The 13688-nt window shown below is 25.8% G+C and overlaps 1 protein-coding gene across 1 annotated transcript in view; it reads left to right on the plus strand.

Annotated features, from left to right (window-relative positions):
- The first annotated feature begins 892 nt into the window (after nucleotides 1-892).
- Nucleotides 893-13688, plus strand: part of RunxB (RUNX family transcription factor Runt related B) — a 55748-nt gene continuing 42952 nt past the window's right edge. Inside the window, exons 1-3 of the mRNA XM_088197504.1 lie at nucleotides 893-1032; nucleotides 6406-6678; nucleotides 9971-10187. Of these exons, the coding sequence (XP_088053630.1) occupies nucleotides 6520-6678; nucleotides 9971-10187 (376 nt within the window). The 5' untranslated portion in view covers nucleotides 893-1032; nucleotides 6406-6519. The remainder of the gene's footprint in view (nucleotides 1033-6405; nucleotides 6679-9970; nucleotides 10188-13688) is intronic.

The following is a 13688-nucleotide window of genomic DNA, read 5'->3' on the forward strand; positions in this document are numbered from 1 at the left end:
CAGAAAATTATTATTTTTATAAAAAAATCACAGAGTAGTTGTCTTTTAACATGTTCTTTCCTTGTGTATTTTTAATAAAAAATAGTATTTTTTTAAATCTCAATATGAGGCGTAACTACTCATGTATTTTTAATGATTGAATAAGCTCTACAAAAATAAATTTAAGTAATTTGTACTAAGTTTAATAGTAATTTTAAGAGGTTGAACCAACTGCGTTATTATAACATATAAATAAGTATAAAATATAAATATTAGGTAAAGGAGAACTATATAAATTCACTATTAGTAGTTTTTCTATATTTATTATTTAATTTTACCAAGTAGAAGAAAATTTTATTTTAAGCTTTTCGTCGCCACGGGCGTCCCTGGCCAAGGAAAGCTATAGCCACCCCCCGTGGCCTCTTCCCGTCTTGGGGCCAACCAACGACGTTCTTTCGGTCGTTTTATCGCCTTCTTCTTCCACACCAAAGTGTACCTTCACCCCCGCCGACCTAACCCTCCGCCCCGATGTCATATCCACCCCCGGCCCTAATGAATGTATGGTCGGTTTCTTTCGCCGGGCTGGGGAGAGAGACGTTCACTTCTTTCTGCTGAGCTTTTCAGTTTTGACGTAGTTAGAGAGACGCGGTCCGACCTAGAAAAAAAAACGTTCCACCGATAAAAACAGTACGCACCTTGCACTTCGGGCGACACGGTCGATCTTCCGCGCGGTGGATTTGCGATAACTTTTTTTAATTTATGAAAAATATAATAAAAATAAAAACTTTTTATAACAATAAAATATATTTTTAAAAACTAGACGAAAGTGATTTTAAATTTTTATTATTATATATAAGTGAAAGTTTCGTATTCTGTGTTGATACACTTGACGTTGTGCTGTTAATAATAATTAATTTTATACGAATTATTAAAAAAGTGATTTTGGTGAATTGTTTGTTGTTATGGAGGTGCGAAAAGTCACGAATTGCAAAGGAGTCGTTCGGGTTTGAGCGATAATTTAACTTTCCGACAAGTCGGTTGGAAGTTCAACAAGTATGCATTATTGAAACCGCATTTACCGCTCGCCTCATTGCCTTAAATCATTCGCGTGTAAAAGAGACCCACTTCGGTGTCTGCGTGTGAAAGTGGCTTTATATTTACTCTATAAATAAATTTAATTTCCTATTCTAAGAAAGTGTCTTTATATAATAAATAATATTGTTTTAAATATTGTTTTGAAATAATTTTTAGCGCCTAAAAAATTCAGGCTAATTTTAAATGCGCTACAGTTTTAATATTGTTTTAATATTTATTTTTAATAATTTTGAAAATTACTAAAAATAATATATATAATATATTTCAATATTTTTTTTATTTCTATATTTAATATTTACGATTTTAAGCTTTAAATAAAATTTTGGCGTAGTTTAGATATTGTGTATTTTAATAATATTTGTAAACTATAAAAAATAGTGTAAGATTATATACTATAATAGGTTATTTCTTGTTTGAAAGTAAATTTTACATTAAGCTATCTACTTAAAATTTAAAGAAAGTGTGTAAACTATGAATTTTTAAATGTATAATATTAGTTATTACTCAAAATATTATTAGAAATTTTACGTACTGACTTTCTGAAAATCGTTTGAAATAAACTAAATTTCATAATTTTTAAAATAAAGATTATTTTTAGTATAAAATAAGTAAAGATTTAGTTTTTTTACTCGAAATTCATTACTTAAAATTTTAAAGTAAATCATTGTTTAGTTAAATATTACGTATTAATTAAAAAAAATATTTTTTCACAAAATTCTGAAATAAAAATAATATGAAATATTTGTTTAAATATTTATTAGTTTAAATTTTACTTGAAATTAAAAAAAGCTCTTTGATTCGTGAAATTTTAGGAGAATATTTTTTCATAAAATACATAAAATAAACGTTATTTTTACTATGTTTCAGAATAGGACAATTTTATTTACAATATAAAAAAAGTATTAGTTTATGTTCTTTAAAAATAACAAACACACGAAGAAAATCTTAAGAAAAATCTTTGTTTCATTAAATTTTAGGGATTAATTTTAAAATGTATCGTTTCATAAAATTGTTTAAAAGAAACGTTATTTTTTATTATTTAAATTGAATACTAATATAAGTCATAAGTTATTACACTATACAATTAAAACATTCTTTTTATTAGAATCTTAGTTTAGTAAAATTTTACGTATTGACTATAGTTTTTTTTTCTTTCATAAAATTGCTTAAAATACACGTTATTTTTAATATGTTTGAGGTTCATACAATTTTAAATATAAGCAAAGTAAACTTTAAAATACCCAAATAAATCTTTTTAGTTTTTAATTAAGTCGTGATTCTTAAGAAAAATATTTGGTTCGTATAATTTTATGTATTGGCTTTAAAATGTATTGTTTTATTTTTTTTTTAATATTTTTGCAATTTAAACAATTTTAGGTAATAATTTATTACACTATAAAATAAACTTTAGGTAAAACAAATTTTAGGTACTGCCAATATATTTTTTATTATTATAAAATTGCTTAAAATAAACGGTATTTTTAATATATTTAAAGGTTTATTTATTATTAAGTATAAGCAAAGTAAAGTATTAGTCGAGATACTTTGAAATCAACATAACTTTAAGTCATAATTTTTGTGTCATTAATTTTTAAAATAAGGATTATTTTTGAGATAAGGACACTTTTAAGTAAATAGTTATTACACTATATAATTAAAGTATAAAAATTTTTTGATTTAAATTTACTTGTAAATCTTAAAAAAACCTTTGTTTCGTTAATTTTTAAGCATTGACATTAAAAATGCAGTTTTTTTTATTTAATTTACTGTAGCAATATAGATATTTTGCAATTAAAATAAAATGAGAATTCTTAAAAAATCTTTCTATTGGTAAATTTTAGGCATAGACTAATAAAATGTGTGTTTCAGAAATTCTCCTAAAAAAACGATATTTTTATTTTATTTCCAGAATATAATTACGAAATAAAATAAAAAGCTTTTTATATACATATTTATTATAGTCGTAATTTTAGTATATCATATTTAGTATGCAATAGTAAAAGTCTTGTAAGAAAATACATATATCAAATAATAAGGATTAAAATAGAACAACATTAAATATCTATAATTTAATCTATTCGCTTTTTAAAATATTTTTTTAAATGAAATGTTCAAAACACCTTTTTTGATTTGGTAAATAGTATTGTATCTTAACATTTAATTTGTTTAAATATAAAATAATGATAATATCAAATATTACAGTAAAGAAAATATAAACAATGGAAGTTTTATGTTAAATTTATTTTGTTATATTAATATAATGATCTTATTTTGAATATTATTATATATGCACAATATTTGCTAGTGATTTACTTGCATTTACTGTATCTTATCAAATTAAAAAATATTAGTAACGAACATATTAATTGTCAACTATACAGATAAACTTATTTGCGCAATAATTCAAAAAGGGTTTCTAATGAAACCAAAGGATGAGTAAAAAGTAAATTCGCATTTTAAATTCTAAACAACGTTAAAACTGACTTTTATTATATAAAAAAAATATATAAAAATTCCTCCTACATTTGGATGCTAAAAATTAGATCACTCGCAAAATTTCGCAAGCAAATTCGATTGCATGCGAGATGTGTGCATAATACACGGTGCATTTGACCCTTCTCGACCCCCGTTGCAACCGTTTTGTATTGTATATATCGGGGGCGAATTTGAACCCTCGCCCTCCGATAGTGCAGAGAATCCGCCCGTACGGGGAGTGAGAACAAGGAATGAATCATACATAATTCGCTTCATCCCCAAAAAAACCCCCCCGTGGCCGCTTCCCAACATTGCTTACAAGGTCGCGAGAGAGTTCTTGCATTAATTATTAAGAAAATCAAAAGTGGCAATCTCCAATTCAACTGTGTAATAATTCAATGTAACTGTAACTCAGTCATGTTATAAAAATTATGTATCATATATTAGTTTGATTTAGACTAACAAATCAATCAATTTAAGCGTCACAAAGCAAACTATGTTGAATGTTTCAATACAAATACTCATTAGCATTTAATTTATTATGTATTAATAATACGTGTAAATTGCAATCGCCGTTTGAGAAGTAACGATTGGATGGTGGTGGGTGCATTATTTGCCAAAGTTGCAGGCACGTGTTGCCGTTTCATTTCACAAATCAGCTGTTGCACCCGCCACGTGCAAGGGCTAAAGGGCAGGGGCCAAGGGCTAAACGATAATGTGGCACTGCATTCAAATCGCATTATTATTATACGAATGACATAATAATTATCGCGAACACTTCATAAATCATCCCCGATATGTTATAATATGTAAATATATGTATATATATTTATTCTTTATGAGCTGAATTAACTCATGATTAAAGAATTTTTAATATTCAATATGTACGACCTAAGCTCGAGTTTGGTTAATCATCTGTGAGATTAGGAAAATCTGGGAAAATCAAATCTGTAATGATCGATCAGAATTAACTAATTTCAATCTTCCAGACGTACTAAAATAAAAAAAAATACTAGGGTTAATATGAGATTCGAACCATCAGGAACCATGCTGGTTTTGCTAGTATTGTAAAATAAGTATACAAAAATAAGCTTAACTATCTGGCAACGTACTATATTTATAAGCTAATGAAAATATTTTCTTAACAGTAAAATTCATCTAAATTTTACATAGAATTTTTGAATGCTTATAGATAAATTGAATAAAATAATACATAGATTAATTTATATTATTTGTAATACAATTTTAATTAGAAAACTGTAATTTAATTCAAAACAAGAGGCAAATTATGTTGATATTTTTTTTTTACTATAAGTCATCACTTGAAATATTTTTTTTTTATATTATTTTTGTTTCTATAAATGAGCCGTTGATTTTGATAGTGGGGCAAGTCTTATGATATTTTGCGTAATTCATGGTTTGCGTTTGTATTGATTTAAATATATAAGTAAGCAATAATATACTAATTTTATATTGTTTATAGTCTTTTTTCATAAAAATTTCATATGACAAAATTATATGAAAATGTTGATTTATTGTTTTCATGAGTTTAATTGTAATAAGAAAAAATATAATAATTTATTTCTTTACTTTTATATTTTATTTCAACAATTCATATTTTTTTCTCATATGTGCATTAAACAAAAAGCTTATTATTATTTTATAGAAAAGAGAGAACAACAAAAAAAAATATAATAATTATATATATAACACACAACAACATAACAAAATACCTAAAGAAATATTACTATTAATTTTTTAAATTAAGATTTTCAACTTTTAGTTTCCCAATACTTATAGAATGATAAAAATGATTGTAATTATGACATAGCACACTTTGAAACTTTTGTATTAAAATTAGTTTATTTTGAGTGGACTTGCCTCACTTTAAAATTTAATAAACAATTAATATCAGTGACCAAAATAAATAACTATTAAAAAAATTATACATATGATTGTGAATTGATTAGGAACAGAAATTTTAAGTTAATTTCTAATGAAATTAGCTGTATTTTTTTTAACAAACGGCTCAAATGTTGATATATGTAATACATATAAAAATATTTAGATTCTTTGTAAAGTCACTGTCAATAAAAATAAACTACAGAGCCTAATGTCAAAGCACATCTGTAAACTATGCAATTCGTTTCATAAATTATATTCTGTGCTTATAAAAAAAAATAGTTAGTATGTTAGTACTTGTTCCTGTAGTTTTTGAGTGAACAATTTTGTAAAAAGCATGTGTTTAAACATAAATAATAGGTATAAACACATATTCGATTTTATTTATAAAATAGTTAAAAATCGGTCATTTCTTTTGTACCCAATAAAAATAAATTATTAATGTTATAAAATGTTATATCGTGTTAACATATTAGTCTTTAGGGCTTTTTAATAAAATATTAAGTAGTGTAAAATTGATTGATAGTATTATATATTATATTTTATTTTTGTACGCAAGCGGAAAATCTACGTATCTAGAAAAACATTTCAATTCGTAGTCGTATCTACTGCGTCTAACTGGCGGATACCATAACGCGGATTTAGATTCGAGGGAAATTCCCCACAAAGGAGAATCAGTGCCGTTATTGTATTGTACAAAAGTCATGTCGAATCATTGTTAGTCGCGCATTGTGATCCGAAAGGGATTTCCACCCCGCGGGGATATGGCATCTGAGGACACTAAGGATAAGGGCCGTTTTAGCACTGACTTCAGACCCTATATTTGATGTCTGAAACATATTGACATAAAAAAATGTTCAGTCAGTCAGATCAAAGGGATCGGCGCGTAAAAGTCTCATACCCACTTCACGACAGAGTGGCCCAAAAATATTTAAAGTAATTTTCAATTTACAGGTGAACTCTAAGCAACATGAAGCATAAATTGTGATTTTAAATAAAATATACTATAGTATGGTGTTGTGTCAATAAAAGTAGAACTGAGTTGAAACAGTGGGCGGTTTAAAGAAAATGCACTTGGCCAGCGAGGTGAGCTCAACCAGCGGCCCGGGGTCCGATGTGGGGCCCCCACCGGGCGCACTTTCGGCCGAGTTGCTGGCCGAAAGGACATTGGATGGACTCATGGCTGAACATCCTGGAGAGCTGGTCAGGACTGGATGTCCACATGTGGTAATTATAACATACATAGATTATGTTGTATTTTTCGTTTATGCAGAATCTGTTCGATCAAGTATGTGCCATTTTTTTTCTTTCTATCGTCACTTTGGTAAATTTTAAATAATACTAGTATGTTTTTAAACTACTAAAACACGACAGTATGCCACAAACTAGTAAACCAACAGTGTTTGTAATTAATTGTGGTGCCTTTAATAGTAGCCCTTATACAATAATTTAAATTAAAAGCTACATGCATTTAATAAAATAGTTTGTTAAATTTTTACGGTAATATTGTTGTAGTAGGATTTTAAATGATCTTTTCATCGTTTTATTGTAATTTTTAATTTGAAATATTATTTGTATAATTACACTGTATAAGAAGTTTTTAAAACAAAAATAAATTACAATTCATATGTAAACTCAAGCGAAGATATTATTTATAAATATCTTAAATTTTCGGCATAATTATTCTTTTGTAAAAATATACAAAAAACTGATTAAACAAAAAAATTAAAATTTTTTGTCAAAAATTTAAGGAGCATTATTTATCATTTATGTAATTAACACTTAAGAAAAATATTATGAAATTAAAATGGATTTTTTAAGTAAAATTATATTTTTTTGTTATAAATATAACAAAAAATACTTATATTTTTATATTACAAATAATATAACGGTTATATTTTTGCATATATTTTTAACTTTATTTTTTAACAGTTATAAATTTTCTATTTTAACACAAAATATTATTGTATATTGCCGAATTTACATTTACACGTATTGTAGTAAATTTTATATTATAAATAATGTTTCTTTAATTTAAAAAAAATAATTCCTAAGTGTCAACTTGTAGAATTTATTTTATAAAAAATGCCTAAGGACTTTTAAAACAAAAATATCAATAAATTGTATTGTTACGATTTTAATATCAAAATTAAAATTCAAAAAGATTCTTAGATGATTTTAAAATTAAAATCATCTAAGCAAATATTTGTTGAAGCATTAAAGATAGCAAAAATCGTAAAATTAAGGCTTAAATAAAAATAAATAAAGACTGCAAAATTATTAAGCGATTAAGTGGTAGTGACTTTTATATTTTTTTTTAACCGCATAATTTTATTATTTAATTTGAAAACACTTATCATGTGATTTTTCAAATTAAAAACATTAAACCTTAAACTTTCGCTAATTATTTTTGATGTATATATGTTATCTATAATACACTTCATGTTAATAATTATTGGTCTAAGCAAAATCGTTAAAACATATTTTAAAATCAAAATCTAATTTTAACCTTAAAAATTAAAATTTTTAACCATGGAGCCTAAAATTAAACTTCTAAAATTTAGTTATAGTGTATTACAGTGACTTTCATATTAAAAGTATACTTTGTCGTATTAAACATTAATAATTTTAACCTTGAGGCCCAAACTTCAACATTCATAATGTAATGTACTTCGTAGTATATATAATAATTATTATTTGAGTAAATATTTATAGGAGTATTTTTTAAAAATTACCGTAATATCAAAGCTTTATAGAAAATTTTCGAGGACTAAGATATTTATCTTTCAAATTTAAAAATACATAATAAAAATAAAAATTCATTAAAAATATTTACAATGTACTTCATAGTATATATATAAATTATTATTTGAGTGAATATTTTTATAGATGATTTTTTTAAATTACTGTAAAATCAAAGCTTTATAGAAAATTATCGAGTACTACGACATTTATATCTTTTCAAATTCCAAATTCTTGAGGCCCAGAATTTAGCTTATAAAATTTATTTATAATGTACTATATGCTATTTATAATAACCATTATCTAAGTAAATATTTAGAAGCACAAACTATTAAATAAAGATCTTATACAAATATACTAAAGACTACGAAAAATAATATTATATCAAATTGTATTGCAGAGACATTTATATTAAAAATTATATTCTTTCAAATATAAAAATTCATAACTAAAATCTTGAGCATTAAAATTGTTTTTTTAATATATACATATTTATAATATACTATGTGCTATTTATAATAATAATCAGTTGAGTATATATTTGCTAAATCATTATAGTTAAAAAATCTTAAAATTGAGGCCTTAAAATTCATAAGTATTGTTTAAACGCTAAATTTATTTATATTTATATTGTGTTATCTCAAATAATCATTAGACTTTATAGAAAAATACTATAGACTACAAAACAAATATACAAAGTCATATTTTAATTATTTTTGTATAGGAAATTATATTGCTTAAAAATAGCTTAAAAAAACATAATTTTAATCAAATAATTTAACTAAAACTTTAAAAATGATGTATAATGTACTATGTGCTATCTACAATACAATATTTATTATTTAAATAATTATGTCCTAAATGAAAATTGTTAAATTAAGACTTAGTAAAAAATAAATAAAGACTACGCCAATTGTATTGTCACATGTTTTGTATAAAAAATTATATTCTTTTAACTTTAAAAAATTATAACTTTTAACAACATACTTTAGCATAAAATTTTAAAATTAATTTATAATATAAAATGTGTTATTTATACTAATCATCACATAAAAAAATATTTATCAATGCAAATCAAGTCTTAATTAGAACTTACTAAAGACAACGCAAAATAACTATAAATAAATTTAGCAATATTGTAGTGACTTCAATATTAAAAAATATATTATTTCAACTTTAAAAATATTTAATTTTAATTTTAAGCTCTGAATTTAAAATTTTGCAATTTAATTATTTTCTACGATGTGTTATATAAAATGATGTCATTTAAGTAAATATTTATCAAAGAAAAAAATGTAAAAATTACCAAAGACCATGCAAAAATAATAAGCGATTTTTATATTAAAAATTCATAATTTTAATATTAAATCTAAAGCTTATACATATTATTTAATGTACTACATCTAATCTTCTATAATCTGAATAAATATATGATAGAAAATCTTGAAATCTAACCTTTCTAAGAAATTATTTAGGGCAAATTATAAATCGGCATATATACGTATTACTTTAATTATCTTACTTTTGTGATAAAAAATAATGTTATAATCGTAACATGAAATAAATTATAATGATTTGTATTGTTTATATTTACGTACTCTAAAATTAATTTATTTATTAATTATTATGTAATATTGGTTATTATTTATCAAGTTAATCATATATTATAACGCCTTAAGTTAGAATAATTACAATTTAATCTTTTTCTATTTTTATATGTTATATTTATTATTAAAATGATGCATAAATGACATTTTTTATATTTATTTCCAAATAGGTATGCACCGTCCTTCCTCCTCACTGGCGCTCCAACAAAACCCTACCAGTAGCTTTCAAAGTAGTGGCCCTAGGAGACGTCGGCGACGGCACAGTGGTAACAGTGAGAGCCGGCAACGACGAAAACTACTGCGCAGAGCTAAGGAACTGCACAGCAGTAATGAAAAATCAAGTGGCCAAGTTCAACGATCTGAGGTTCGTCGGCAGGAGTGGCAGAGGTAAGTTGTTATTATTATTTTATGACTATAGTCTATGCTAACGCCACCCGATTATTGTTCTTGGCGCAAAGCCTTTACCTTTTCTGAGGTCAGTGCCAAAGGATGATACAATAGGGAATACTGCACCAACGCTCGGGTGACACTTAATTAGTTTGTTTTTGACCCTCGCGTGTAAAAGGATACTACAGGTGGAAAATTGACCCGTCCCTAACCTGCACCCTAGCGTGCGATATGGCTTCGGGTCAGTATTCATACCGATTGTTGGGTATATGGATCTTGCGAGGGGTGAGATAATTGGGATTAATAAATTAAACGATGTGTGATTAATGACGTTTATCATATACATATATACATATTTCCTTAAAACTCTTGCGAAAATTATATATTAGTTAATGGCTTTTTTTGACAAAAGTTCTCAACTTGACAGTTTTGTTATTCGAATAAATAATATTATAGGATCACATTGTTTTTCAATAGTAATAATATTAGCATTTGGAAAACGCATATGTGTTTTTTTTAGAAAAATACATATATGCGTTCACATTAATTTTTTATTTAGTTGCGGTGAACTATTTTTATACTAATTATACGAATATTTATAAAAAATACAATTTTACGCATGCCAGTGAAATGAGTTGAGATGTATGTATTAAGTCAACTCTCAAGGTCGCGCGACGCACCCAGCTCATTTTATGGAAGGTTTGAAATTAGATAGGAGATAAAATGAATAGTGAGTTATTTAAATAAAATAAAATAAAAGCCCTGATTGTAGAAATGTATGTCCTTTCTAAAACAAGTGCTTTGCGTGTTTATAATATTGCTTACAGCGTGATCGTTGATGTTTGTTAGTTAATATGCTCATATTTTAATATATTTAACTACGATTTATTGTATTTTTGTAGATATATGTAGTAAGAAAGCATAGTACGTATTTAAACTAAACTATCATAACAATTCAAATTATCACTAAGCTTACAAGCGAAGACCTATTAAGTCGTTTTTCATTAAACATAGGTGTCAAGTTCACTGCTAATCTTAACCGTATTCGCAAACGAAACTCACACACACAGCAGTGACTTATTACACACGTTTACAACCCGACGATAAATACTAACCCCCGCTTCAAAATAATGGCAACAGTAGAGAAAAGCGTTTTTAAAGAGGAAGAAGAAGAAAACAAGACAAAAAAGTGGAGGGCCATTCAAGGGCAGGGGTCGGCTCGAGTTAAATCCCTCGGCAACTTTATCATTAAGCATTTCCGTGATTATTAAAAATTCACCACACGCCACTTTCGTGCTTTAGACACAAACCATGGAGCGTCGGTCCCCTCGGCTATATATTTTTCCCTTCTGGCTTATTTTTTCTCAGCGGGTACGTATTTACTTCCGCGCCTTCTGCGAGAGAAACATCCTTAAAACAAAAGTGCCTAATGGGGGAGAAAAAAGAGCAAACAGGCACATAGCAAGGAAGCGATATCGGGGTGACAATTTTAATTATATGCACTTTTTCAATAACAATCACGGAGATTAAAAATACCTTAAGCTACTTCAAGTCAACTGCATATATAAATTATTTATGTAAAAATATTGTCATAGTTAATAATAAATACTTAATACAAATTAAACTACTATTGTTTGAAATATTTGTGTAGAATTTTCTATTCTCATATCTGAAGAAAAATTATAATCGAGGGGTGTGACTGTACGTAACACTTTTTTTAAAAAGGCTCGTTACGCGAGTTTCAATCCCCCAGTTGGGTTGCCAGTTAAAACGACGACTTTTCACTTTGTGTGCTTCTCATTATTATTCTTATATATTTTCTGGCTCTACTCCAGTGGTTTTAAAACTGGTATATAAACAATATTTATTGTATGTTATATTAATAAAATAAATAATGTATTATCTTATCAGAAATAATAAGTATTATTATTACTGTAAATCGATTCTTGTAACAAGAAAATAGGAATAAGTCTATCATGGTATAACAATTGGACCGGTATAATTAGGCGTTCTGGTTTTCCGTTTGTCTTCTCAAGAAATAAAAATTTTAATTTTCACTTCTTGATTTTCTCGATAAATTTTGCTTAATAAAAAAATACATGTTTATGTAGAATGATATTTTATCTTTACTGTTTTTATTTTTGCAATTATTCAAACTTTCTAATAATATCATTTATAGTAATTATAATATTAATGAAGAATGGTAAAATATTTATAATTTATTAAAAAAATATTAGTATTCAAAGTAAAATCAGCCTTACTTACTTTCATTTTTTATTAATTAAATAATTACCTAAGCAATTTTCATACATTAATTATAAAGAAAACATATATGTAAATATAATATTTAATACAAATAAATTATTCAACAGAATCTTAAAAAGCTATTGAAAATGTGACTTTAAAAAATTTAATAATTACTATGTTTAAAATGCTACAAAAAAATCTCTATAAGATTAATAAACTAAAAAATATCAGAATTTCACTATAAGGCGACTACAAAATATAGCAAAATAAAAAAAGAGATATTATTTACGTATGATTATTACAAAGCTCATACAAATTCAATATAATTTTTAGTTGGTAAATTAATAAAAAAAAAATAACTGAAATTAATAAATTTATTATAAGCTGTGTGTCGAGATCATTCGTAATTGTTGCGAATAAATAAGAAAATCATTGATTTATTTATAGCTTTTGAACTTTCTAAGAAAGTAGTTTTTATCAGTGGCGTAAAGTAATGACAACGATTAATAAATTTAAAGCACTTGTGATGAACCGTAAAAAAGCAAAAAGGTCGGTGCTGAATACAAAGGATAGGGCTATTGTATATTTTCACAGAATCATCTTTCGGATATACATTCTATAGAATGATGTTTACAAATACATTTTAAATAATAATAAATATTATTATTTTGTCCCAAATAATCACATTAACCAGATAATCAATAAAAATAAAACTGTTGGATTTTTCAATTTTTTGTAGGCATAAGAGCCAGAACTAAATCACTTCACAAATAATTTTTTTTCATGACTTTCATTCTTTCTTTTGATTCTTTAGTCTAGAACTCCATTTAGATTACTTTGATTCTGATTTAAAATAAACGAGAATTCAATCAAACTTTTATTAAGAGAAATGTCGATACGTTCGAGATGATTTTTAGAAGTATAAGATAACAGTATAATAATATATCGACATATCTCTGTAGAACAGATATAAAGAATTCATGGATTACTTGTTTTATAGAATAACGACGTTATCAATTTTATCAAGTACGCAGTTATATACTCTAATAGGATCTGTATTAACAATAAAAATAAGTTCGAGGATATAAGACTGAAAGAAACAATAGCCTTCTCTGTAAGTCGCAAAAGTATATAAATAAGAACACGGTTGTTCTAAATAAGCTATTTCGGACACTTTAGTTATAGCCTAACATAGTACTACGTTAAAAGCGGTTACATAAAAAATACTTAAAAAAAGCATACGGTGCCCAAAGA

Source organism: Plectrocnemia conspersa, unplaced genomic scaffold, assembly GCF_051122295.1.
Source record: "Plectrocnemia conspersa isolate PC_06_02 unplaced genomic scaffold, ASM5112229v1 ptg000011l, whole genome shotgun sequence".
NCBI lineage: Eukaryota > Metazoa > Arthropoda > Insecta > Trichoptera > Polycentropodidae > Plectrocnemia > Plectrocnemia conspersa.